This window comes from Castor canadensis, chromosome 3 (assembly GCF_047511655.1).
Source record: "Castor canadensis chromosome 3, mCasCan1.hap1v2, whole genome shotgun sequence".
NCBI classification, from domain to species: Eukaryota; Metazoa; Chordata; class Mammalia; order Rodentia; family Castoridae; genus Castor; species Castor canadensis.
The window spans coordinates 80,706,014-80,733,283 of NC_133388.1; the positions used below are offsets into that span (position 1 = coordinate 80,706,014).

The 27,270-nt window shown below is 50.4% G+C and overlaps 2 protein-coding genes across 7 annotated transcripts; both read right to left on the minus strand.

Moving 5' to 3' along the window:
- Nucleotides 1-43: 43 nt before the first annotated feature.
- On the minus strand, nucleotides 44-16,136 carry Adcy4 (adenylate cyclase 4). 6 transcript variants are annotated; one of them, XR_012446205.1, is made up of 27 exons: nucleotides 16,022-16,136; nucleotides 15,509-15,692; nucleotides 14,105-14,302; nucleotides 13,857-14,018; nucleotides 13,053-13,202; nucleotides 12,470-12,618; nucleotides 12,281-12,392; nucleotides 11,870-11,951; nucleotides 11,482-11,641; nucleotides 11,163-11,321; nucleotides 10,602-10,734; nucleotides 10,256-10,429; nucleotides 7,783-7,826; nucleotides 7,572-7,658; nucleotides 7,303-7,372; nucleotides 6,857-6,954; nucleotides 5,717-5,801; nucleotides 5,472-5,609; nucleotides 4,599-4,709; nucleotides 4,149-4,333; nucleotides 3,859-3,943; nucleotides 3,220-3,378; nucleotides 1,525-1,671; nucleotides 1,025-1,132; nucleotides 762-904; nucleotides 329-453; nucleotides 44-246 (listed from the first exon to the last, which is right to left on the minus strand). XR_012446205.1 is itself a non-coding variant. In XM_074068271.1 (27 exons), the coding sequence occupies exons 2-27, from the start codon at nucleotides 15,665-15,667 to the stop codon at nucleotides 94-96; spliced, it is 3,273 nt and encodes a 1,090-aa protein (XP_073924372.1). In that variant the 5' UTR covers nucleotides 15,668-15,692; nucleotides 16,022-16,136; the 3' UTR covers nucleotides 44-93. The 6 variants fall into 6 exon arrangements, 4 of the variants coding, with proteins under 4 accessions (XP_073924372.1, XP_073924371.1, XP_020018501.1 ...); XM_074068271.1 differs by having other exon boundaries at nucleotides 790-904; nucleotides 12,470-12,543; XM_074068270.1 differs by having other exon boundaries at nucleotides 790-904.
- A 1,033-nt stretch (nucleotides 16,137-17,169) lies between these two features.
- Nucleotides 17,170-21,076, minus strand: Ripk3 (receptor interacting serine/threonine kinase 3). The gene is made up of 10 exons (XM_020162889.2): nucleotides 20,771-21,076; nucleotides 20,489-20,629; nucleotides 20,052-20,361; nucleotides 19,500-19,645; nucleotides 19,340-19,386; nucleotides 19,001-19,168; nucleotides 18,828-18,889; nucleotides 18,234-18,596; nucleotides 18,062-18,122; nucleotides 17,170-17,480 (listed from the first exon to the last, which is right to left on the minus strand). The coding sequence occupies exons 1-10, from the start codon at nucleotides 20,782-20,784 to the stop codon at nucleotides 17,335-17,337; spliced, it is 1,458 nt and encodes a 485-aa protein (XP_020018478.2). The 5' UTR covers nucleotides 20,785-21,076; the 3' UTR covers nucleotides 17,170-17,334.
- Between the last annotated feature and the right edge of the window lie 6,194 nt (nucleotides 21,077-27,270).

Genomic DNA, 27,270 nt, shown 5'->3' on the forward strand with positions numbered 1-27,270 from the left:
AACCCCAGTACCACCAAAACAGACAAACAAAAAAACCAACCACTCCAGACATCCCATAGTGTCTTAATTGAAGGTCTTGTGGGGGGGCGGCGCTCAGCCTAGAGTGGCTGAGGGAGGTCCAGTTCGTGTCAAGTCTGTGTTCAGGAAGTAGGTGCAGAGTTGCCCTTTGCCTTTGACTTTGATGATACCCCTGCTGTAGCATGTATAGCCCAGGGACTGCAGAACCCAAGCTGTCTCCTCAGTCACCTGCGATTGGAGAGGGGTGAGGGAGTACAGTGTGGCTGTAACCTTAGCCCTCTCCCCCAGGCCTCCAATGTGGTTCTCTCACTTGGATCTTGCCAAGGACTCCTGTACTCTCCATGCGGCTGGCCACGTTCACTGTGTTGCCCCAGATGTCATATTGTGGCTTTTGGGCCCCAATCACTCCTGCCACTACTGGTCCGTGGTTCAATCCTGACAAGGAATGTGGTCAAGAGGGGCCCTGAAGCGGGGAACTTTAAAGAGGGAGAGAAGAAGAGGAAGCTAAAGGAACTGGGGAGGAGGAAGTGCCTGGGGGCCTTAAAGGTGAGGAAGGTGGCAGGATGGAGGAGTGAGGCTTAGGGAATGGAATGGGTGAAACACTAGCTCCTGACCCTGCAGTTTCATTCCTCATCCAAGAGAGTGAGTCTGGAGAGGGGGTCCTAGAGTGAGGTGGAGCACTAACAAAGGATTTGGAGTGAGACAAACTTGGGAAGGTGAGGAGGCACACATAACCACATTACCCTAGGTGGGGGGGTTGTGATCCCTCACCCACACGCAAGCGGAAGTTGTTGAATGAGTGCTTATTGATGACGTCCAACTTAGATCCTAGGGCCACTGCAAATTCCACCATGGTGCCAAGATGGCTGCAGCTTCGCTCAGCATCCTGGCAACAGCCCGCCCACCAGGATGGGCCAATGAGGGCACAGGAATAAATCCACCTATGGACCCAATCCACCAATGAGAGCCCATAGGAGGGTTGCTAGATAAGGAAGGGTTGCTGTACCTGTTGTGTGTCCTGTCCAGAGGTGGCATTTAAGCCTGTGGCTGCCATGTAGGTGCTGCCAATGGTTTTGATTTTCTCCACACCACTGAACTTGGGTTTGGAGAGCAGCTGTATAGAGAAGAGGCCGTTCCCACTCTCTCTTGCTCTTTCCTTCTCCCCCTCCCAGAAGCCTGGCCCTAGGCCTTTGGAGAGGGACAGGGCTATGGGGTTGTGGATGGTGGCAAGAAGGAGGGAGCTGGTAGTGGGCAATGTCATTGGCAAGGGTAGAGCTGGGGCATCAGAAGAGGAGAGGGAGTGCTGGAGGGGTTAGGGGATAGATTTAGCCTCATGGGCAAGAGGAGAGATTAGTGGGAAATTCTAGCATTTAGGACATAGGGTCTCGGAGACCCTTGGAGTTGTTACCTCACTGGAGGTATGGCTCAAGCAGTAGAGTGCCTGCCTTGCAAGCACAAAGCCCTGAGTTCAAACCCCAGTCCTAACAACAACAAAAAAGATGTTACCTCATCAAAATCAGCAATTATCTCATTGAGCAACCGCAGACACTCCAGCCCCTCGTGGTTGATGTTGGACTCAGAGTAAAACTCCTTAAAGTCAGGGACTGAGGCGAAGAGGACACAAACACATTCATAGGACTGATGGTAGAGGTCCTGTGGGGTAGTAGGCTGGAGTAAGGGCACATGTCATGTTCTTCCCCTTTCTGAGTCTGCACAGTACACTCTTCCCTCCATCTACACTCGCTCTACTACTGGAGCCACACCACCAGTCCATTTTGCTACTTTTGTTTTGGAGATGGGGGTCTATTGAACTATTTGCTTGATTTGGCCTCCAACCTTAATCCTCCTGGTCTTAGCCTCCCAAGTAGCTAAGATTACAGGTGTGAGCTACCAGCGTCTGGCAATTATTGTTCTTTAAGGATCTTGCTATATAGTCTAGGCTGGTCTCAAACTTGCCACCGTCCTTCCTCAGCCTCCTGAGTAGGATTCCAAGTATGCACCACAATGACAGGCTGTCCTTTTGATTAAGAAAGATTGGGAAGGTGGGGAAAGTGGCTCAAGTGGTAAGAGCTCCTGCCTAGCAGGCTGTGGTTCAAATCCTAGTGCCACAAAAACAAAAATGAAAGACTGAGAATGAAGGAGAGGAGTAGTCACAGGCTACCCCAAGGATGTGTCTTAGGAGTCAAAGATTTGCTGTCCTGGTGATCCCAGGGGACAGAAGTTTGGGGTCAAGATCACTTCATAGCTACATTAAGGGTCTTACAGCTAGAATTGGGATCATGTCAGTGGAAATTATTTTTATATCTTATTGGTGAAAAGCATTTTGTCAATTAAGTTAGCTCACAAAGATTGCTACTATCTGGAAGATAAAATAAAACAACAAAGGGAAAATAAGGGTAAAATCGTAAAGATGGAATCAGATCTGAGGTTGGTTCCCAAAATGGGTGTCCTGGATTCTAGCTCTTAGCTTTCTTTCTAATAGCCAGTGTGAAGATAGCAACAAGATCAGTTATAAGATTCCCTGTCTCTATAAAGAAGAAAGCAGAAGTACAACTACTTCTAATCTTGAGAACAGAGAATAGGTTGGTGGAGACTTAAGTCTGGGAAATCACCAGGAGCTGGGGACTCACGCCTGCAATCCTCGATACTCAGGAGGCAGAGATCAGGAAGATCATGGTTTGAAGGCAACCTGGGCAAATAGGTTTCGAGACCCTATCTCGAAAAAACCCATCACGAAAAAGGGCTGGTGGAGTGGCTCAATATGGCGGCCACTAGCCACATGTGGCTGTTGAGTACTTGAAATACAGCTGGTGCAACTGAAGAACTGAATTTTAAAATTTTAATTAATTTAAATTTAAAATTGAATTGCTACATATAACTAATGGCTCCCACATTGGCTAGTGTGAGGCTAGAGAGATGGGTAGACTGTATCCTCCAGGTAACACGCATCCACAATTGATAGGCTTCTGAAAGGTATGGAGTGGCCATGAGTTGGAAAAGATGCCCCTTCTAGGTGAGAAATTAAAATGCAGACATTTTGTGCTCCCCAAAAACAGCCCAAGATCTTATGAAAATGAAGGCATCTGACAGGGATAAAGGCTTAGGTAATTGACTGCCTACCCACTGTGGGGGCGTTAGAGAGGATGGGCAAGACTTTCATCTAGTCCCTCTGACATCTGGGATTCAGGGGTCAGGAGTTACCTCATTGCGTCGGTTCTGGCCAATGAACTGGGGGGCCACGTGTGCAGGGAGCACATTCTCCAAGAGCAGCCGCGTAAGGTTCTCCATTGTCTCTGTCTCCTCCTGCTCCTGCCTCAGCTTCTTCTTCCACAGGAAGTCCAGGCGGCAGTAATATTCATTCTGGGGAGGGTCAGCAGGGATCATAATCAGCAGCAGATCTTCCTTCCTTCCTTCCTCCCTCCCTTCCATCTTGGCCTGGGGGTTGGACTCAGGGCTTTGTGTTTGCAAAGCACGTACTTTACGGCTTGAGCCCTGCCTCTAGTTCATTTTACTCTGGTTATTTTGGAGATGAGGTCTTGTGAACTATTTGCCTGGGCTAGCCTCAAATTATGATCTTCCTGATCGCAGCCTCCGAAGTAACTGGGATCAGATTTTTCTAACAAGCATCTCCTTTCCCAGATTTAGGCATAGGAGGAAGGGGTGGGAAGAACTTGAGGAAATTGTGGTGTACAGAAGCAAGAAAGGGACAGGAAGGCTTACTGAAGCTTCCAAAGAGCACACCACTTGGGTTTAACCCTGGAGATGAGAGAGTCACCAATATGGGGACTCCAGATTCACCATTCATAGGGAGATCTTGGAGTTCTGAGTTGGGTGACTTACCTGCCGAGCCAGGACAAGGAGGGTGAAGAAGAAGATGAAAAAGGACATAGTTCCCATCAGCTTGGGCTCCTTCAGCACTCCTGGCCTGAGGAGATCACAGATCAGGTTGTCCCTTGCTCTGTCTCTTCTTCATGACCTTCTCCCTGCCTCTAGTGCCCATGTAGTCCCCAGCTCCTCTCCCCCTTTGCCTGGTGGGTGGTTCATGTCAGTGAGGCAAGGACAACTCTTCTGTGCTCCATCTCACCCCATCCCCATAGGCCTGAGAACCTCTGTAAAGTGACCGTTCTCACCTGGAGTCCAAGGAACCTTGATAAAGGCGGGCGATGAGGCAGTCAGACAGCCAGGCATGGGAGTACAAGAAGAGGGAGCAGGAGGCCACCAGCCACAGCAGGAGCAGCAGCAGCTTCAGTTCAAAGCTCATGTGTAAGAAGAGGGAGCAGGAGAGGAAACCCAGCACACAGCAGTGCATGGAGTACTGTGGAACCAGGCAAGGTGGTCAGGAGTGGGCATGTCCCACAGGAAAGGGTGGGAGAACACCAGAAGGTTCCTGTCCTGTCCCTCCCAGGGCCCAAGGCCTATCTGGGGGATAGGGGTTGTCACCCACACAAACAGATGGTAGGTATGTCTTACTTATGTCTATTCCAGTCCATAGGATGGAGTGTTCTTTAGCTCAAGAGGTGGAGTTGGGGACTGACGAAGGGTCTGGGGAAGGAGATCTGGGGTTGTGCAGGAACACTCACTGGGACACTGATGAGAGGCAGGGACCCGGGCAGCTCCCAGGAGAGGTTGAAAGCCATGGATGACACATTGGGAGTCAGGAAGGGACAGTCTGATGATGCTGGTAAGAAGAACTACAGAAGGAGATGAGCTGAGGGGCAGGTAACTCCTTTGGCACAATAGTGGCTTCAGCTGGGTTTTGGTTGACCTACAGATGAGTTAGGGCCAACCTCCTATGAGGGGTGAATCCTGCTACTTCTGGTAGGAGGATGGTAGGAAGGTGTCATGAGTACTGGTCTGCCATGGATCCACTATGTCAGCTATTGCTGGCCACTTAACCCTTCTGGGTCTTAATTTTCTCTTTTGTAACTTGGGGGATGATTTCTAGATATCTAGGTCTTTTCAGGGATATAATTCTTTCTTTTCTTTCTTTCTTCCTCCTCCCTTCCCCTCCCCTCCCCTTTCTCCTTTCCTTTCTTTTCCTTTCCTTCTCTCTTTCTCTTTCCTTCCTTCCTCTCTCTCCCCCACTCTTTTTTTTGGCAGTACTGGGATTGGAACTCAGAGCCTCACACTTGTCCCCAGGTGCTACTACTTGAGCCACTCCACCAGCTGCAGGGATAGATTCTAGGAACAATGATAAGTTCTATAAAAATAAGCCAAATAAGTAATAAGTGTGTACATAGGAAAAAGATAGGAAGGGCATCCATCAAAGTGTTAGCAATGATTATGTTCAGATGGTGGAATGTGGGTGACTATACTTTTTTTCTTTACACACGCACATTTCTAGCATCCCTTGGCCTTAGTCTAACTGTCCTCCCAGATCCAGGATCCCCTTTCAGTTCCTGGCAGGTTCAGCATGTCATGATGGGGGTGAATAAGACCCTCTTTGCCCTCACCAGGCTAGCAATGGCCATGGTGAAGACCAGGAGGATAGTGGCAGTGCCCAGGGCTACTCGTAGTCCTGGCCGTGTGGTCACCAGACTGGATAGAGAAGGCAGCCAGTGAAGCATCTTGGGGCCTTTCCGGACACACCTCTGTGGAGGGAGCACAGGTGTCTTAGCCACGAGGCTGGGGTGCCCTCTTCAGGCCAGGCCATGGCTAGGGCTCCAGTTTGCCACTTCCACCCCCAGGCCCACCTTACCGTCAGGTGCTCTGAGAAGCAGATGAAGAGGAGGAGGAGGAAGAGGAGAAAGGTGATACTATAGGTGATGGCCAGAGCTGAAGGCCTAAGGAAAGACAAGAGGGAGGCCTTGAAGTGCTAGGAGGGGCTCTGGGTTCTCTGTGCTGTGATGGTTCTGGGCCATCTAGTTGGGAGGTGGGGGGGGTAGAAGTGGAAGGAGGTGGTCTTGGGGATCCAGCTTAGCTGCTGATGGTGCCTGATGTGCTAATAAACATAATGTTCTGATGTTTGGGAATGCTGAAGGGATTAGGGCAGTATTTGGGGGGAATAAGAACCAATAAGGTGGGATAATACTAAAGGTGGCATGGGATTAACAAGATTGGCTGAGACTGAATCAGACACATCTCTGCACAAAAGCTCTTTTCTTTTCTTTTTTTCCGCTTGGCAGGTGCTCTACCATTTGAGGCACACCCCCAGCCTTTTTTTGCTCTAGTTATTTTTCAGACAGGGTCCTGTGTTTTGCCCCAGGCCAGCCTCAGATTTTGATCCTCTTACCTATGGCTTCCCTCAACTGGAATCACAGGCACATCCATCACACCCAGCTTATTGATTGAGATGGGGTCTCCCTAACTTATTGACCAGGATGGTCTTGAATGGTGATCCTCCTGATCTCTGCCTGTCAAGTACGTGGGATTACAGAAGTGAGCCACTGAGCCCAGCCTGAGCTTTCAACAAGACCTTACCCTTCCCAGTGGCCTAGGAAAGTAGATGTACTTTCTAAGCTCACTCATTTGCTGTAAGAGTTGAGCTTTTTCAGCGGGAACACAACCTTCTTCATGAGGCTATTGTTAGAGCTGAGAGAGATAGCCATGTAAAAGTGATCAGGATGTACAATTTTTTCAGTGGTAGAGTCTGAACTCAGGGCTCATGAAGGCTAGTCAAGCTCCCTACCACTGAGCTACATCCCCAGCCTCCAGGATGTACAATATTAAGATGAGGACTCTGATTATCACTGGTTATCTATAACATGTTTCCTCTCTGGGTAAGTGTCTGAGGTTAAGAGGAAGGGGACAAAGGAAGAAAGTGTGGGTCAGGGGTCAGGAAGAACAGGGGAATCAGTATATGAGAGCCAGGACCTCCTTTGCCTATTTGTTCTCGCACCTGTTTGTCACCAGCATTTGGATGATGAAGTTGGATAGAAAAACCAGGAAGGTGCAGGCTGCATAGTATTTGAAGGCGGGTAGTGCAGACAGCCGATACTGGAAGGGTAGGGATAGGAAGAAACGGAACATCAGTCCTGACAATCTCCTTGAATATGTCAGTCCCAGGTGAGTGTGGGGGGGGGGTTGTTCCTCAGCCTCGTTGCCCCACACTCCAGTTCAGTTCTATGTAGCCCTAACTGGTTCTCCAAGGAGCTTCCCCCCTTCTTCCTACAACCATCCAATAACTCAAATCTATGGATGACTTTCCTTTCCAAGAGAGGCACAAGCCCTTCATCCCAGGGCCAGAAACTGATAAAACCTGGGCAGGGATTCAAGGCCTAACCCCTCCTGAAGGACAAGTACCTAAAATTGGGAAATCTCTTGGTGTCCATTTTCCTAGCTTACCTGTTTCTCCATCTCCTTCTCCCTGAAGAAGAGTGTCAGTAGGTTGAAGTCCTTTGACTGCTTCCACTGTCTGGTGGGAGGTGGGGGATGGTAAGAACCAGAGAAGACCAGGCAGGGTAGGACAGGGAGAGGGCAGGATGAAATGGTCAGGTGGGCCTCCCTCTAGAAAAGCCCCTCACTTCCCTACAGAGTCTCAGGGGAGCAACAGCCCTCCTCCACCACACAACTTCGGGGCTTCCAGCCCTCCCAGCCCTCTTTGCTTTTCGTACTTCTGAGAGTTGAGCTGTTCAATGACCTGGAAGAACTTGGCATCCCCAGTGTCCAGCTCATCATCTAGTCCCCGGGGGGTGCGGCTCCTGCACAGTGACAGCCAAACCTGTTACCATGGAGACCTTCAAAAGCCTGGGCAAAGCCAAGCAGTCCCCCAGGAAGGATGCAACCCACCCAGCTGCATTGTCAAAGATGCTCACGTCTCCTTACCGGTCAAGGCTCCACTGGGGGCTGAAGGAAGCCAGGGCCTTCTCCTGTGGGGAGAACAGATGGTGGGGGTGGGGGTGACTCTTGTCTCCATGGGGGGATGTAGAGCATTGTTTCTGTGAACTTCACTGCATGTTCTACATATGTCCTTGGCCTTGGGCATCTGACCTGCTTGTTTCTTTTTCTAATGACTTCTCTCTCTCTCCCCCACTAAATCCTACCTGCCCATAAAGGGGCAGTTCAAACTCCATTTCCTTCTTAAAGTTTCCTCCTGACTCTATAGACTCCCAGGGTCTTTAAACCATGTAGGCCCTCAAGGTGTCCACGACCCAGCTGGTCAACCCTTTATCTTCTCTATGCTTGAGTAACTGTTGAGTCTCTGTATCTCACCTTCCCTAAAGACTGCAGATTTCAAAGGCAGGGACTTTCTTACCACCCTTGGATGCCAAAAAAAAGTCCTTCATTCAAATCAAAGTGACAATGCAGAGTGTTCATTTGTGAGGTCAGTCAGGCTGAGCTGAGATGTGGTGGAGGTGGATAACAAGGAATAGACAAGAGCAAGGGAAATCAACCTGATTATAGTCATTCTTTTCTTTACCAAAAGAAATACATGGTGTGTATGCAGAGATGAAAATGAACAGGTTACAGAAGGGAAAAAAAAAAAAGCATTCACCGAGGGAAAGAGTGAAGTTCTGTGGGCCATGGTCCAGTGCAAGAAGTATGGTGACCCCCTTGGTTCATCTGCTAGAAACAGGCTCACAGGGTTACATCATCCTCAAAACCAAACCCTGGTATATGGGAAAGGGAGAAGGGGGAGAGCGAGATACTGAGACGGAATTGTAGGTTCTGGTGTGGGCCCATCAATTTATCTATGTCTAGGTCTAACTTTTTTCAACCTATCCCCCAAAGCCTGTAAGTTATTTGAAGGCAGAAAAAAAAATTTATTCAAGTCTATCTTCTCAAGAATTAGCCTAGTGCTACCATAGGGTAGGTGCTTAAAAATTGTGGAGGGATTGGTGGATGAATGAAACTTCCTAGCACAAGCACTACTCAACCACTTCAAAGTTCCGCATTGTTTAAGACTAAGTTGATGGTGATTGTCTGGATGACTAACACTTGACTGAGGCCCTGGAACTTCAGGGGTGAGAAGTGAAGTTTCTGGGATAATGAGGTTCTGCCTCACCTAGGAGATACCCCTGAACAGGAAGTGCCTGCTCTTTTACCCTGATACTTCCTAGCCTGCACACCAATGGAGTGACAGGAGTTCTAGCAGTGCATTCCTACTGCAGGAATTGCACCCAAGTCTATCTCATGGTCTCTGGGTTTGTAGAAAACCTTTCATACCATTCCTTCATCCTGGAGACCTCATGCTAGAACAGTCCATGAGGCCTTCAAGTCTCTCTTTCTTTCCCTCCTGCCAGCTTAACCCTTCTATCTCTCCCTTTCCCCAGGTTGAGGCTTAGAATTAAGTCCTCCTCTGAACCGCTCCTCCAATATCCCCTCATTCCCAATGTTCACTGATCTCTAGTTTTCATTTCTGTTGGATGGGAAAGAAGTGGGGAATGCAATACAATACTTAGAAGACATTCCATAAACCTAAGCAGGTATATCCAGTAGACAAGACTCAGGAGGTCCGCAGAAAGGTGGCTGGAAATTCTAAACAGATTTTGGGAAGAAAGTGTAAAACGGTGCAGAGCAGGATGAGGGGACAGGGACCTAATGCTGGTGCATGGCTTTAGGAGGGAAGACCTGATTCCTTCATGGGGTTGGAGAGGACAGGGTCGTTCTCACATCAGCCCCAAGAGCCAGCCAGTGGGGGAGATCCAGACTCTTTCACTAGCCTGTGGGCCACTGGTTACTCAAGACGCTGTTTATAGGGTCAGCCAGTAACTATCTCTGCTCTAGCTTCACCTAGACAAGGGTTATGCTCACTTCCTCTCCTCTTCCACAACCATGCTGTTCATAGCACTTCCTTCTTCAAGGGCATGTATGGTTTTCACTCTTACCTCATTTTGCACATGTGCAAGTGCTAGGGAGTAGAGGCAACCAACTTGCCCCTGCCTCCCTAGTGGGGATTCAATCCCTAGGAGGGATTGAAGAAGACAGCATGCAGTTGCAGGAACTGAGTTAAACAAAGGCATTTTCTGGTGCAATGGGTGTGAAATGCTGGAATCAGAGTCAGGAGGAAGCAGAGTCTGCTTCCCTTTGGGGTGTAGGAGAAGGGGAGGCTGAGGAGTAATAGACAGTGTCTATGGGGATCTTGCATCTTTTCTGAGGTGAGCTCAGAGAGCAGAGACCTTTGCTCTTTGTCTGAAAGAGGGGGAATGATTGGGGCAATCAGACAGTTCAGGATCTTGGGATGTCACAAATCATCAAGTGACTCATTGAGGTTTCGGGGGAGGCTGGAAGTGAAACCACAAGACAATGGAAGTGGGTTTACCTTAAGTGTCACTGTTTAAAATGGAGGTACACGTACCGGGAGTGGGGTGGAGGTGGATACAGGACTGTCCATGTGGCTCAGGTGGGCAAAAGGCTTGGCCGCACCCCAGGACTCCAGGTAGCGAGTCATCAGTAGTGATGGGCGCATCTTGTGGCCTTCCAAAGAGCATAGTAACCTTCCTGCGGTGCCCTTCTCCTCCTCCTGCTCAGCCTGGGGCATGTGAAATCTGAGAGTGAAGATCATGGACCTTCCCCATCCTCCCCACACCCCTCGGACACTTGTCCCCACCCCCATACACATTAGGACATAGGAACTCAAGCTCTGGCATAGCTTGTGGGTGGTTTGCCTGATTTAGCCCACAGAGCCCAAACTGGGCTTTTACCCGAGGATCGATGACCAGGTAGGTAGGCTCCCCTAGTTCCCGTAGGTATGGGTCCCGGTGTTCCATGGCTACATCCTCCACAGCATAAGCCCCTGCAAGCAGGGCCAGGGTAGCCCCTGTGATGTGCACTCGTCTGGAAGGGAGCAGTGAGAGTCAGGAGGGAGGGCCTCCAAACCCTTCATTTCTTTCAATGACAGTTCCTGGAGGTGTGACTTCAAAAAGGCCCTATGGGCAAAATAGTTTCTGCGGGGTATTGAGGGGGTGGGGGGAGACAGAGGGGGTGGAGTGGGTGGTAAGGGGAGGCGGAAATGACCCAAGCATTGTATGCACATATGAATAACAAAAAAATAAAAATAAATAAAAAAAAGAATTCTACTAAGTCACCATAAAAAAAAAAAAAAGACCCTATGTTATAAGAGGTACTCCCGGCTCCCCTCCCAGCACTGCAAATCTCCCTGAGCCCCAGGGAGTTCTGCTCATTAAGGAACTGTGAAAAGGGTGTCAGCATGTGGGTGGCCTGATGGGCCTTTTATTGTGGTTGCTTGGTGCCCTTGATCTCACCCTGGTACACCGCCTGCCTCCATGTGGTTGGCCAGTGTGACATCATGGGACCAGACATCGTACTGCCACTTCTGCAGCCCGATGACTCCGCAGAGCACACTGCCTGAGTGCACGCCTACACGCATGTTGATGTCCACACCAGTGGCTGCCCGCAGTTTCCTGAGCACAGTGCGTGTGGGATGAGCAGAGTCCTGCCTTCAACCTTTCCTGTGCCACACCCTCCTCCTCTCAAGGAGGACTCCACCACCCCGCCTGCCCCTCCCACATCCATCCCTCTGTGCCCCCCTCCTCCCCGCCTGCCCCCCAAGTCTCAACTGACCTGATGGCTCTGCACATGTCCAGCCCCATCCGCACACAGTTGATGGCGTGGTCTGGCAGTGACAGTGGCAGCCCTGAGACACAGTAGTAACAGTCTCCCAGGATCTTGATCCTCATGCATTCGTGCTCCTGGGAGTATGTGTGTGGGTGTGTAGAGGAACCTGGTTAGAGGCCAGAGGGGTAGGAGGGAGTTGGGAAAAGTGGGGAGCGAGTGTGGTACTTCTGAAGGACTCCCAAGGTAGGGAGTGTCTAGGTCAGATCTAGGGACTCCCTCTAAGTTGATATGGGGCTGATTGAGATCTCTCTTGCACATTTCTGTTTCAGAATTGATAATCATGGGCTGGAGGATGTCTGTGGTCCTCCCCAGTTTTGGCATATATAGGGCTTACCCCGATCTGGATACACAGAAGTAGTCTTGAGATTGAGAGGTTTGGAGAAAGACCCCCAAACTAGGTTGCATCCACGCTGAAGCTGCAGAGGGCGGGAATTTGTCTGGGAAGGGACTCCTAAGGTTAGAACACCTCAACTTTGTATGTGATGTCTGTGAGACACCTATGCTGGAGCTCTGAGTGTATGTGGGGACATTGTGACTGGTGCATTTATAGAGATGTTTGAGGTGTATGAGGTGTGAGGTGCATGGTGAGTGGCTTCCTGACTGAGAATGTTTGAGAGGGTTTCCTACTCCCATGGGAGTATCTGGGAGCCTACCTGGACTTTGATGGGGCTAGAATCTCAAAATGCAAGGGGTACCCACAATGGGGTGTTCGAAGATTCCTAGGTGGGGAGGGAGGCCCCCTAACCTTGGCGATCTGGTCAAACTTGCCAAAGAGTTCGTTGAGCATGAGCACAAGCTCCTTAGGGGAACACTCGCTGGCCAGCCGTGTGAAGCCCACGATGTCAGCATACAGCACACTGCGCAGGGCAGACAGAGTCAGTAGGGCCAAGGGCTCAGTCCACGGGCCCCTCTGCCCAGTTATCCTTCCTCATACCTCACTCCTTGGTGCCTCTTGACATAGAGACTGTGGAAGTTGTTCGTGTTCTCTGGCCGTGACCCCTGTCCAGCCTGCAGACGTGCCATAATCTCTGCTTTCATCTCTTGGGCCAGGTAGGCAGGAAGGATTGACAAAAGAAGGTGCTCCTGGCGGAGACTGCTATGAGCACCAACACTCCCTCCTCCTCCATTGCCAGAAGCCCCAGGCCTCCAAACTACCCAGGAGCCTGAAACTGCCCCACCCCTACCAGTGTGCTCCCCCAGGCCCTGTTGGTGCATATAGCAGGGCTCAGTACCCCACCCTATACTGATCCCCTTTAGGGATCAGTGTCAACACCTGAATTCCTGAATTAGAGTTCTTCAGCTAATATAAGAATGTGCTTAGTGCTTTCGTTAGTTTCAGCTTGAGCCTAGCTACACCCTTCCAAGGTTGGTAATAGCCACATTTGACACAAAAGAGGAAATACTGTAGAAGGGCAAGTGACTTGCCCAAAGTCACTCTGCAGGAAGGCGCCCACTTGGGTAATATTAACTCTTCTCTTTGCGTATCTGTCCCATCCTGCCCCCTGGGCCCAGCTAACCTGGTGCTTTTTCTCAGTGTCCAACCTCCTTCGAGAATGCAGGGAACTGAGTGCCTCCCGGAATGTGGCACGCAGTGCTCGTTCCATCAGCGCCTTATGGTATGCTCCTACCAGGTTCCCACACAGGAACAACACCATATTTGCTGCCAGCTGTGGGTGAGGGCTAGTCTCAGAGAGAGCAGGACCCAGTGAGGTTGGGACTATCTATGTGAGTAGTTTGACCAGGTTCTACAATTAGAGAACTGAGTATCAGGACAAATGGTGCGCTGTGACATCTGCAGGAGCATTTCCTTTCTCTCCTCCATGCTCCCTGCTCTGGACTCTTGGCTGCTGGCCCAACATGGTCTCTTAGATCTATAAACCTTTGCACCAATGTTTTCTTTGCTGGAAATACTTCTCCACCATCCTCAACCCCTTCCGCCACTCCAGCTGCACAAAACTACTCAGGTTCTGATTTACCTCTTCTGTGAAGGTTCTGTCCCCACACCCCTACTCCCTGGTGAGAGAACCATGACTGTTTCCCGGGACTCAGAGCCCCCTTCTGGGATCAGTAGGTATCGCGCTGCATTGGTGTACCAGCTTCAGGTGGGCACTGTTGGGGGGGTGTTTGTATCCAGCACCCAGTGTTGCCTCTTCACTTTCTTTCTTTCTTTTTTTTTTTGGTGGCACTGGGTTTTGAACTCAGGGCCTCACGCTTGCTAAGCAGGAACTCTAACCCTTGAGCCACTCCGTCAGCCCCCGCAGTATTCCCTCTTGTCTTGAAGTCACAGCTCAGAGCCAGGTCTGGGCGCTGCCTGTGCTTACCTGCGGCAGCAGCGCAGGCCGGGAGTCTGGCTGGGGTCCAAGGTACAGCCCGAGGACCAGGATGTGTGAGAGCGACGAGGTGACGCCTGCGGCGGCAGCGTCCCGCATGCTCAGAGGCAGCATGGCATACACAGTGAAGATGACGAAGAGAAAAAACGACACCTGGGGCAGGGCGTGGGCAGCTGCAATGCCTGAGCTGAGCTGCAGGCCAGGGCGCTTCCCCATCCCTTGCCTGCCATTCCTCTCACCTGGTCCCAGGCGCTCACCACGCCCCCAGTGAACAGGAAGCCATGGCCCAGAGCCAGCAGCGCGGCCCACACGAGGCCCGAAAGGGGACGAGTCCAGCGCTGCAGTCGCTGCTCTCGGGAAGCTAGGCCCAGCAGCAACGAGAAGCCGCCCAAAGCGCACAGCACAGTGGTCAAGAAGCGAGGGTCTGAGGTCAGCTCCTATGGGGAAAGAGTAGGTGAGGCAAGGTTGAGATGGAAGCTTGGGGAGCTCACCTGGGGCAAGGGGGAACGAATTAGATGGAGGAGGTGCGGGCGGCCCTTCAGGTCAGTTCTGAGACGTGTCTCGGACCCAAGTACGAAAAGGAAGCAGGGTACCTCTGCTTGCCATTCATATTTGGTTGAGCCGTGAGAAATTGCCGTTATCTTGATGATTTGATCGGCAGACAGAACAATCTCACATGGTTCACCCTAATATCTTGCTTGCATCCGTTGGTGAGCCTGAGACAGGTCATCTACCCGGAAGACCTGGTTCCAACACTATATTGGATATTTGAGCATCCACGCTCTTTTCTTATCTGTCAGGCGGTAACTGCAGCCTCCACCCCGCGAACGGCAAGTGAACGATCCTCACTCAGAAGACAGCACCAGGAAATCATTGTCTCCAAATCCCGCATATTTGCTCAGGAGAATCCTCCGCCCGGAAGCAGGTGGTTTCCAAGTTTAGCGGAAGGCGCGAAGCCGAGCTTGAGCAGCAGGGGGCGCCAGGGTCTCGCCTTGGCCTCACACCTTCCCTAGCTGTCCAGGGCTGAGGTCTTGCCACCTGCTGTTCCTGCCCCACGTCCCCGTCTCTTTCCGGACTTTGGAACAAGCAAGGATTGACCACACCCAGTGGTTCTCCCACCCTGCCACCCAGAATTGAAAAGAAAACCCAGAGCAGGGTACTCCCGAATTGAAGACCCCCTTCTTCCCCAAAGAGAAACTAAAAACGGTTTGGTGTGTGTGGGAGTAGGGAACTAAATGAAAGCGGGATGGGAGATGCCTTCTGGGACTCTGTGGGCACAAGTGTCCCACGTTCCCAGAGAAGGAGAGCAAATCAGGAAATAAATTCCCCCAGGGTTTAAGTACAATTTCCCCCCCCTGGAAAACTGGAAAATCCGGTGTTGGATTTCTCCTTTTTCTAGAACCAGTAGACCACAGAGAAGCATTCAGGACTCTAGCTCCCTGTGCCAGACACCAAGGCGCAGAGGGTGGAGTGACTTGCCCAGGGTCACGACATTCATAGCAAGGTTCAATGATTTCTTTCTACCACCTAACAAAGAAAGCCCCATAATAAGACCCCGCAAATCCCAATGCCCCCTAGGCGGTGACTCTCCCCCCGGTCTGAAGCAGAGTCGCAGTAGGCCGAGGATAACAGGCCCGTCTCACCCTGCCGCTGGCCGAGGCGACGACAAGTAGCGCCACGAGCGCGCAGAGCACGATCGCCAGAAGCACGAGCAGCAGCGGGTACTGCTGACTCAGGCTGTAGTAGGTTTCGTAGAAGAGGTCCTCGCTGGGGGGTGGCGGGGGGCTGAAGAAGCGGGCCATGGTCTCCGCCGCCCAATCCTCGGGCCTGGGGAGGACCCGGCGTTGGGTTACTTGTTGCAGCCCGGCTGGCTCCACAGTGCCTTTCTCTTCTGCCCCGAGCCCCTTCCAACCTACGTCCCCAACCTCGAGGCAATCCCGTCTCTTTCCAGGCACTTCCTGCGGCCTCCCAGCCGGCTCCCAGCTGGCAGAGACGGGACTTCCCAATTCTTTCCACTCCTTCGCTCAAACCCAGACTGAGAAACAGCCTTAGCAAAGGCCTCATGGCCGGGATTTGGGGTGGGAGGATTGGGGCAGGACAGGACTTGGGGTCGGCTAGCAGGGATCCCTGGTTTCTCCCTTCCCGCCCCAACTCACTGCGTGCCACGCTTCTGAAGCTGAGCCGGCTAGGCTCGGGAAGGGAGGCTGGGGGACTTGTTGTGGAGTCAAGCTGGCCGCTACGCTAGTGGCTCAGAATCCTGGGCGACAGGCGCTGCCCTTCTGGCGCCGCGGGCCCCCTCCCACTTCCTCGACAGGACAGGCCGGCCCCTTCCCGTGCCGGATCAGGACACCCCTGACCTCCTCCCCCCGCTCGGATTGTGTCTCCTAACCACTGCCTTTTTCCCTAGGCTTCCTCAGGGAAAGGGAATGTGAACGATGAGACACAATGTGGTGGGGTGGCCTGATGTGGATGTGTCAAAATGGGGGCGGAACAGTTGGATATGGGAAGACCTAAGGAGAGCTGGAGTGAAGCCTGGCCAGAATGCAGGGAAGAACAGGGTCCTGGTGCCAGATGGGGGCTGGGCTCTAGGTCAGAACAGGGGTCTCATTCCACTTGACTCTCTGCGCCTCTTTGTTATCGCTGGGGCCCAGTCTGAACTATCTGTTCTCCAGCCCTCTCTAGCTCCCTGGCCCCGCAGGTCTGTGTTGTTGAGCGTCAGCTGGATATAGCTGGACACCAGCCGAGACTAAAAAGGTCTCCCTGCCTGGATAGCAAGGTATGCAGTGAGCCTGTGTGGTGGAGGGAGGTGACCAGGCAGCAGCTGACCCTGAAGGCACCCTGCAGGGCAGCAGAAGAACTGGCATCTGCAAATTGTCACAGAGAAGTCTGTCTCCCCTTTCTAAGGCACTGCAGCCTGGTGCTTGAAATGCAGAGAAAAAGGGGGACTGTAAGACCTTAGCCTCTATCCTGTGAGTTTAGGCTTAGGGTGGGGTGAGCTCTAGAGGAAGCACTCCACCCTGAGATTGGAACACGGGGGAACCAGGCCTCTGGGATTCCTTCCTGCCACCATCTGGGCCCTGACCTTGTGTGCCAGGAGCTTGCCTATAGCCAGCCCCCAGCAACCCCTTTCCTGCCTTGGCCAAGCTGCAGTGCCTCCCCATCCCTGGTGGCCAGCTCCTGTCCCCTCCACCCCCATCCCTGTCCTTCCCGTCCATGACTGATGACTCAGACTCCTGCAACCAGCTTTGGCTGGCATTATTTCACATTTATTGACTCCTGGAGGCAAATCACAAAGTCAGTTTGGGCACAGGCCTAATTGCCCTTGAAGAAGGGAGATGTTGAGGGTCACAGGAGGAGACTGCTGGTTGCCTTGATCCCTGCTAGCAACTTAGAAGGTGCCTTATTTTCACAATGATTATACTCGGTGGCCCACTCCAGTCTTCAGGTTCTTTCAGGCTTTCTTTTGAACCTACTTGTTGTGGGGTTGCCAGCCCCTACCCATGCTGGAGGGTGCCACGCTTTGCTCAGGCAGAACAGGTCTCCCTTGTATAGTCATGGAGTTGTGTTTTCCAATCTGCACCCCGACGCAGTTGTTAAGGCTAATAGATGATGGCCCTTTAAGAGAAAAGAGTGGTGGTGGTAAGAGGGTTTAGTGGTGGAAAGACAAGATGAGCAGGCATCAAGGGGCAAGGGCGCCTTGTGTTCACCCTGGGGAAATACAAGTGTGAAGTCTGCACTCTGCCACAGTGGCTGGGTGAAAGTGTGCCCTGTGCCTTCCCCTTCAGGCTGCCTCTCCAGAATTGACCTGGGAGAAGCTCAAGAGGAGTGGTGACTGATATTTGGGTCCAGCTGGGAGGTCCAGTGGACCACCATAGTAACAATAGACCGGTGAAGGCTCTTAGAGCTGGTAACTGGAAAAAAGTCAGAAGATCCAGAGGGCAAACTCAGGCTGTGCCAAACCTGGGATGGTTTCCCACCGGGCGTTATTTTCCTCATTTATTAAATGAGAAGATAGAAAGAAAATAAAAAAGAAGAAACAAAAGACAAAAAAGAAAAATGAAATGAGAAGATTGGGTTAGATGATCCCTAGTCCTTTCTCCCCACCCCCAAAGTACCCTGGATCTATATGCAGGTGTTGAGGAAGAACGTGGTAGAAAAATTGATCAGGGGAAATGAGGGGAGTGGGGAATGAGTACCTGTTGTTGGATTTGGCTTTGGGGCCCAAGAGGACCAGTTAGTGCCATTTCTCTCTGTCCCCTGCAAACAATACACAGAGCACTCAGGCACCCTGCTCTGGTGCCTGGTTCCCTTCCAGACTCCAAGTTGTCCTCAGCAGGAGGACATACCCTTGATTTGTCAATGTCTCACCTGGTTCCCTTGGGGGCCAGGACCTACAGCCCCAGTTAAAATGGGTGTGGGTGTCTGGCTTCTGAAAGGTGAGGTCTCTGGAGTTTGGGAAGTTTGAGCCATTGGACTGGAAGACATCCCCGCTGTCCTGGCATGCTGAACGTGCTCTTCCTGTGCCCTGTTCCCCTCAGTAAGGCTCGTGTATCTTTCAGGAACTGAGCTGGGTGACTCCTCTAGATTCAAGCTATTTAGCATCTCAGAAACCAGGGAACCAGTCCAAGGGCTCTGGCTTCCTGTGATTTCCCCAGATCCATCCATTTCTGTCCCTCTTTGGCTTGGCTCTGAGGCACACAACCTCCTGTGCTCAGACAGAAATTTCTTCACCTGCAGAGACAGGAGTTGCTTGCGGGGCATGAACTGGGAGAGCTAAGAGTACACCTAAAGGAGTCATTTCTTGGTCCATAATCTGTTGCTCAAGAACTCAGGGGCCAGGGTGGGGAGGAGAGGGATGAATGGAAGGCAGTATGAGTGGGGAGTCACTGAATGGCCAAGGGAGCCCTGCGTGCCTTCCCAGAGCAGCGTAGTCCTGAGTGCGGGATGGTATAGAACACTGACCTTGGAGACAGCCACATCCATCTTGTCCTCCACCAGGGAGCAGGCTTTGCTGATTTTGATATCTGAAAGACAGCAGAGTGACTTGTGGGTGAGCAGATCTTCTTCCCCCTGGGAAAAGGCCCCTGCTAACAGACTGAAGCCTACTCCAACTGCCAGTGAAATGGCCAGCTCACCACTGAAACTGGGCCTTTCCTGGGGCTCATGGCTCCAGCAGTGCTGCATCAACTTCTTCAATTCATCCAAGCCGGGAGTCTCAGGGCTAGATGGAGGCACCTCCTCCAACGAAGGACGGTTCTGCCTCTCACACACCGCTTCACAAACCATCGATGTCTGGATTACCACTGGGGTGGGGTGGGGGGGTGATAAGAAAAGGGATCAGGGTATAAGAGGATACCTGCTGTACTATGGACAGGAGCAAGGAGTGTGCCCAAGGGGGGAGGTGAGGAGGAAAAGGAGAACTTGGGGCTTTGAGGAGGAGGGCACCTGGGTCCAGAGTCTGCCTAGAGTCTTACACTCAGCCTCTCTTCCAGCCAGCACTGTCCACATGAGGATCCCAAAGCTGCAGGAGACACAAGGTGGAGGCCTGGCCAACCACTGGCAAGAAACCTCTCCCCTAGAAAGGCCCGGAGAGGTGTAGAAGTCTGGGATGTGTGTTTGGGGTGGGTACCTTACCTGTAGACATCACTGGCCTTGGAGGCCTTCCGGTTTACATTAGCTAACAGTTCTGGGGCCAAGTAGGCTAGGGTGCCCCCTGGCTCCCAGTACCCTGTCCCTGACTGTGACCTTCCCTGAAATGTGGACAGGCCAAAATCTGCCAGCTGCAAAGGAAGAGAAGAAGGAAAAGGTATGGGATAAAGGAGGGCAGACAGCCTCCAGAATCCTCTCTCCCTCTCCCCCAGAAGGTTCAGGTGCAGCTTTGTAAAGGGTAAGAAGGTAAGAGGTGAGGGAAAGCCAGTGAGGCCTTGGGTGGGACATTCAGGTCCCCTATAGGTCAGTCCAGCCTAGGTCTGTCTGAGGTTCCTGGACTAGGTCAGCCTGGGATCTTTGGAAGGACTGGTGGGATGGTCCTGTGGAACTGACCCAAGCCGGTCAGAGCCTCTAGCACCTGGTGGCTGGACCTTGAGGCCTGGGCAGTCCTGTGTTCAGAGGGAGCTATTGAGCCAGGGCCTCCACAGCTTCTGTCTGGAAGGTGGGGCTGGAGCAGCTCTAGGGCTGTGCTCTGACCTTAGCGTGCAGATCTCTGTCCAGCAGAACGTTGGAGGACTTGAGGTCCCGGTGCAGGAGCACCGGGTTCAGGCTGTGTAGGTAACACATCCCAAGCACCACTTCTTCCAACAGGCGACAGATGAGCGGCCAGGGCCGAGGGCACTCCGGCTGCAGCAGCTCTGCTAGGGAGCCATTCTCCATGAATCCCGTCACCAGAGCCGGTCCGGACACCCAGTCCCACTGCAGGCTCTCGGTGATCCCCAGCAGATGCAACACGTAGTCGCTATGCAGATTTGCCATGGCCTTCACCTCCCTGGATACGGCCTTCCTACACTCCAGGAGAGAGCTGCAGTGAGCCCGGGGAGGATCCCTCCCTTCCCTCATTCAGGCCGGGTAGCACAGTGGCTCTGCCTCCGGGGCAGGATCCGGGCCAGCCCGCAGCTGGGGTCACTCACGAGTTCACAATCTTGACTGCCACATCATGTCCCCAAGTCCTATGCTGTGCCCGGAACACCGCACCGAACCCGCCTTGGCCGACAAACGTTGGGTTCTTCAGTTCCTCGCGGGGCACCAGGGTAGCCGAGGCCCTCTTGATCCTGAAAGAGGAGCAATGCCCGGGGCGCCCGCCGCTTTCCCCCAGTCCCCGTGACAATGTCCCCGCCCGCTCCCCACTCCAGTTCTGGCTTCCTGCCCTGCGCCTTGCGTGGGTTGCAGGCTGAGGCTCACTTCTCCCTCACCATAACTTGGACATCGAGCTCTTAGGTGTGGAGGCAGCAGGAGGCTTCTGGAGTGACTTCTAAGCCAGAGGTTCCTGCTGGAAGGGGACAGGGTCTGCAGAGAGAGAGCGATTCCGCTTTCCGGGTCGTTCCCCCTAAATCAAGTGACTGAATGACTTCCTTCTCAGACTGGCGCCTCGACCGTTCCACCCCCGGGGGTGGGGCAGAAAGAAAATACTTTCTTCTTCGGGTTAGTGTTTCCCGGGCACTTGCTTCATGCAGCAGCCAGATAAGGTGTAATTGGGCATTGGGTGTGCCACAAAAGAGTCCTTGCCTTCCAGGAACCACAACCAACCCGCTCCTGCAGCCCAGACCTCTCCTTCCTCTCATGGGATTGGCAGTTCCACTGCTAGACGAGACCGGGGTGGGGAGGGATGGTGCTTTGGAGGATTTTATGGCCCTAGGGCTCAGCTCTCCCACAGCTATCCTGAAATCATAGGTAACACTTCTATAAGACTTGCTATATGGCAGGTACACATACTAGCTTATTTAGTCTCACACCAACCCTCATGGGACAGGTCTGTTTTTATTTTTCTTCCTTTCTCCTTCCTTCCTTCCTTCCTTTCTTCCTTTCCTTTCCTTTCTTTTTTTCTTCCTTCCTTCCTTTTGTGGTACTGGGGCTTGAACTACGGGCCTACACTTTGAGCCACTCCACCAGCCCTTTTCTGTGGCGGGTTTTTTGAGATAGGGTCTCATGAACAGGCGTATGGGCAGGAATGTATTCTGGATGAGAGCTTTGAGGACTCAGGAGCATGGAAAGGCTTAAGGATTTAAGGTAGACAAAAGGTGTCCACATTTTCTCTCTCCAAGGCCTGACCATGGCTGGAGAATCAGCCTGAGGCATTTAGTCCTTCATGGGAAGACCCAATCCCATGGGTTTTGTCAACTTTCACTAAAAGGTTATCATTTTGGTACTGGACTTCCATTCTGCCCAGTGGTCCACAGACTCTGCAGTTAACCGTGGTTTCTAGAATGACTGGGGTCTCCAGGAGCCACAGCACGGATTCTGGTAGGGCCAGTGCACGTCACTTTGGAGCTATTTAGGAATGGTTAAACTGTAATCTCCTAAAAAGTCACTGCATGGGAAGTGCTCAGTAAATATTTGTTGAATTGAATGAATAAATCAATCACCCCAAGTTTTAAGGCTTTTATCACCCCAGATGGAGTACCATCCTCATTGGCAGGAAAAAGGAGATCAGGCTCCTTCATGGTTTGGACCCAAGTGAAGTAGGCCATATTATAAGAGATGTAGTGATATCTAACAGAATCCAGGAGGGAAGAAATGCAACCATTCTCAGGAAAGCCTGGAGTGAGGAGCTAAAAGCTCTCTTCAGGGAGAAAACCCTGGGCTCAACACCTCCACTTGAATGGTACAGGCACAGAGGAGTTCGAAGGGTGTTTTTGTTTGTTTTGAGACAGAGTCTTCTATGTAGCCCAGGCTGACCTCAAACCCAAGATCCTCCTACCTCAACTTCCTGAGGACCAGGATTACAGGCATGTACCTCCACACTGGCTTAGAAGGGTGTTTAAAGATTTATGGCTGGGTTTCTTCAAATTGGGACAAGACCCTGAAAGTCTGAGATAAACCACTACAAAGGATAGGGTTGGAAATGGTGGTTCAAAATAAACTGATGGGTGGAGAGGAGAGCCTGGAGTTAGTGCCTAAGAAGACCTTCAGTTTTCAAGAAAAGAAGAGGTGGGGTGGAGAGATGCGTAGGCGGAGACCTAGGCAGAGTTGATTCCTGGATTTTGAGGCCTGGTGTCCCAGGCTTTTGGAGTCTATTTGACTGTCTCTCATCCTTTCAGTTCTCTGGTCCTGCTTGTCTCTTACGATTTCAGCCCAGTCCTAGCAAGAACTCTAGTTCCCTATCTCTGGGGGTAAGAGGCAGGCATGGTCACTCTTTGCATTCTAGTTCTAACCCTCAGCCATTGGAGAAGAAAGCCTAATTATAGACCTAATGGTATTAATGCAGGTGACAGTAATAAGAATTATGGAGCATTATCGGTCTCCTTTGTTTTTGAATTTTTTCAATTGAGCATGCATTGCTTTTATTCACAGTTAAACATGGAAGATCATAATGCATGCAAAAATTCAGTTTTAATGAAAGGCGCTGATATGTTTTTGTTTATTTATTTTTATTTTTTATTTTTTATTGTTTTATTATTCACATGTGCATACAAGGCTTGGGTCATTTCTTCCCCCAGTCCCCACCCCCTCCCTTACCACCCACTCCGCCCCCTCCCTCTCCCCCCTGTTTTTGTTTATAATACTGAAAGATTGGAACACTATATACCCAATATAGGAAAAAGATTGAATGAATTATGCAATGAAAGACTATGAAACCATTAAAAAGATGCCATAAACCTAAATTTATTAATATGAAAGAGTTTATCTCCAAACAAGTGAGAAAAAGCAGGTAATACAATAATATGTATTATATAATCACAGTTTTTTTGTTTGTTTTAAACATCTTCTTCCAGTGGTATGATTGATCTAGAAAAAAAACCCATCACAAAAAAGGGCTGGTGGAGTGGCTCAAGTTGTAGGCCCTGAGTTTAAGCCCCAGTACTGGGGGGTGGGGAAAAGCATGTCCAGGGCACTGGAGGAGTCTGCAGAAGAAAGAATACCAAGAGGAGTAAGAATTGGGGTCACAGATGGCAGGGTCCCTTTCTAAGTGGAAACTTATCCCATAACTCTTCTTTGTTCAAACCCTGGGATGTGTTTTGTGACTTTGTCAAGTTTTGTAAGTCCAGTCCCCAAAAGTGACTATTTGTTTGCCACTAGTGACATTCCTTCCCCCTCTGGTGAGGGTTTGTTTCTCAGCAGCTGGGAGCAGAGACAAGAGATCTCCCCCAAGATGTGGAGCAGACTTGCACTCATGGGAGGGACCTGCATTGCTACCATAAAAAAGGATCCTCACCAGGGCTGGCTGAGTGGCTCAACTGTAGAGTGTCTGCCCAGCCTGTAGAGGGTCTGCCCAGCCAGTGCGAGGCCCTGATTGCTGGGCACCAGTGGCTTATGCCTGTAATCCTAGTTACTCAAGAGGTAGAGGATCACAGTTTGAAGCCAGCCTGGGCAAACAGTTCAAGAGACCCTATCTTGAAAAAACCCATCACACACACACACACACACACACACACACACACACACACACACACACACACAAAGGGCTGGTGGAATGGCTCAAGGTGCCGGCCCTGAATTCAAACTCCAGTACCTTAAAAAAAAAAAGGATCCTTGCCATTCTATTTTTGGTCACATCCATATGAAAAATAGGGCCTACTGATTTTTTTCATCTGCAGAAAGTCCAACCTCAAAAGTATGTGACAGTTTCCTGTGATAGTGCTTTGTGAGCTACCAAGTGTGAAGAAGACCAGCATTGATCAGTTTTTTTTTTTTAGCATTGATCATTGTTAATGACAATGAGATGAGGTAATGATGCCTGGGAGCAAAACTAAAACAAAAACAGTCCAGATTATCACACAGTTCACACAGTGAACTTTACCCTGTGCTTATCACAGCCTCTTTAACTAGAATCACCTCTCCTAGGTTCATGTATGTCAGAGTCTTACTCACCTTACGGGAATTCCTGGAGGTAATTACTTCAATCAAGTATTAAAAATGAGTAGCAAAGAGATTCCCCCAGTTAGTGCAGCAGGAGGTAGGAAGAAGGGAGCTTCTACATCTGGGCAATGCCTAGGGGAAAAGAGAACTCTGAAATACAGTGTTACTATACATGTTTCATGAATTCATTTTAGGAAAAAAAATTTTTTAAAAACAGATAAAAAATAAGAGTAAAAAAATGTAAGAAATAAAAATCATTTGTAAGTCCACCAGCCAGGAATAATTATTTCAGACATCTTTCTACTTGTCTATTCAGATACTTTTCTAAACACACATCTTTTCAAAAGATTTTTTAGTAGCATAAATTAATTGAACGAAGGGGATTCATCATGATATTTACAATATACAAATAATGTACTTCGTTCAAATTCACCCCATCTACATTACTTTTGTGTGTGTGGGGGGCTGGGGTTTGAACTCAAGGCCTCATGCTTGCTAGGCAGGTACTTTACTTAAGCAACACTTCCAGGTCTAATTTTTTTTTCTTTTTCTGTTTGTGTACCAGCTCTATTTTGTGTGGGGTTTTTTTCAAGATAGGGTCTCTTGAACTATTTGCCCAGGCTAGCTTGGAACTTCATAGGATCTTCCTGATCTCTGCCTCCTGAGTAGCTAGGATTACAGGAGTGAGTGACCAGCGTCTGGCAATATTACTCTTTCTTAACCACCCTACACACTTCCTTTTTCCCAATAAAATTTGATATTTAAAAATAGCTAAATGTTTATTAATATAAATCTTCACATGAACCTATTACACAAAATTTTAGCTTCAGCAGATCTGTTTTATTTGAAAAGTATACATAACATAGTATTTACCATTTTAAGAGGCAGTAAGTACATATATACACATTATTGCTTTCTCTAGAACATTGTTACCTTCCCACGCTAAAACCCTGTAGCCATCAAACAGTAACACCTCATCCCCTCCTCCCAGCCCCTAAAAACCACCATTCTGCTTTTTGTCTCTATGGATTTGACTGTTCTAGGCACCTCTTTGTGAGAGGCTTATTTCACTTAGCATAGTATCTTCAGGGTTCATCTACGTTAGAACAGGTTTCAGAATGTTATTAAGGCCAAATGATATTTTTTTTGCGGTACTGGAACTTGAACTCAGGGCCTACACCTTGAACCACTCCCAGCCCTTTTTTGTGATGGTTTTTTTTAAAAGATAGTGTTTCTCGAACCATTTGCCTGGGCTGGCTTCGAACTGTGATCCTCCTGATCACTGCCTCCTGAGTAGCTAGGATTACAGGTGTGAGCCACTGGCACCCAGCGAGGATGTGCTCTTCTCCTGCAGGATTTCAAGCAGGTTCCAAAGCCCCCTTTCTTGCTCTCTGTAGCAAAGCTGAGAAGCCCTCACAAAGAACCACGCAGCTGCTGGTTTATCTGTCCATTTGTGCTCTCCTGTCCCTGCCCAGTGGGGCCTGTGTCTCGTTACTGAGTTGTGTTGCAGAGTGCCCTTTTGCAGAACCTAAGTCACATGTCTGCACCCTCAAGGTAAGGGAGGCTGGGAATGGGAATATCTTTTGGTTAGCATGGAGGAACTAAAAGGATTTTGAACAGCTAAAACACTAAGCGTTCACCCTTAAAGGATGGAAAGAAGGAAAGACAGGATAATGTGAGAATCAGGACCGACCAATCAGAACGTTGCAGGAACAGCCAATGAAAAGGCTGCTTTGTGTGTATCCAATTAGGATAGAGACTGAGTAACGCCTGGAGAGAATGGATAAAAACCTCAGAAAACGTCTCAGGCACCCTCTCTTGGGACCTCCACCCCCTAACTCTGAAGTCTCTACTGGCTAACTTTATCCTTTTTTATCTCAATAAACTCTCGCGCTTCACACTTTTCTCATTGTTGGCGAAGTTCATTCTTTGGCTTTGTGGGACAAGAACCCTGATCTCAACTCTCCGCTTTCAATAGTACCTACCGGATTGGGATGAAATAAAATAAAGCATGAAAGAACACAATGCATTTCCAGGCGCATATTACTTGGTCAAGAGTGGTGAGTGTTATTGCCATAAACATTTTGTATTTCCAATCTGAGGAACAGCTTTAATTCACAAATTTTTTGAAGAGCAGAGAAAACTCATTTTAACTACTAGCTCTTCCCAGCCGCACCCATTCCTCTCAGGGCTGTTTTAATGACTCACCTCTCAGACATTCTCTTTCTCCCAGACACCTGTCCTATGGGAGCTACTGAGGAAGTCAGTGTGTCCCTGCCTGTGGTCTTAGGAGGGAGGCCTTTAAGTAAGGGTCGCTGCTGAAAACAGGCACTTGACGGTTGCCTGTTTGGCACAAGGTCCCTATCAGAGTTCATTGCTGACCCAACAGTCATTGCTGACCCAAGGCTGGGCTCTGGGCCTAAGGCAGCCTCTTAGGGCGCCCTCTGGTGGCCTCTAACTTGACCTGCAACTGTGGTGCCCTGGCCCTGCCCGGCTCCCAGGCAAGAGGCGGTCTCTCTGTTTTTCCTCCTCCGCTGACAGCATTTGGGGAGCAGAGTTACGGCCCCAGAAGTCTCAAAGCTAAGGCCCAGACACTGTTTTCAGAAGAATACAATCCAAGACACGCCCTCTGCTCGGTTTCCTCCTCATTGTTTCTCGGCTGGATGTCTTTGTGACTGGGGTCGCTATCTGTAGGGAAAGAGGAAAGGATTTGAGAGGAAGCAAACAGAAGGTAATCTAACTACCTCCCAGCCCAGCCCAACGTGCGAGATGATTCCTCTGTCATCTGGTTCAAATTTAAGCAATCAGCTAGTGAGGTGGAATACTGATGAAGAGACTGAAGAGGTTGAGTAACCAGCTCAGGTTCACACACAGGCCTTGTGGCAGGAGAGGATTT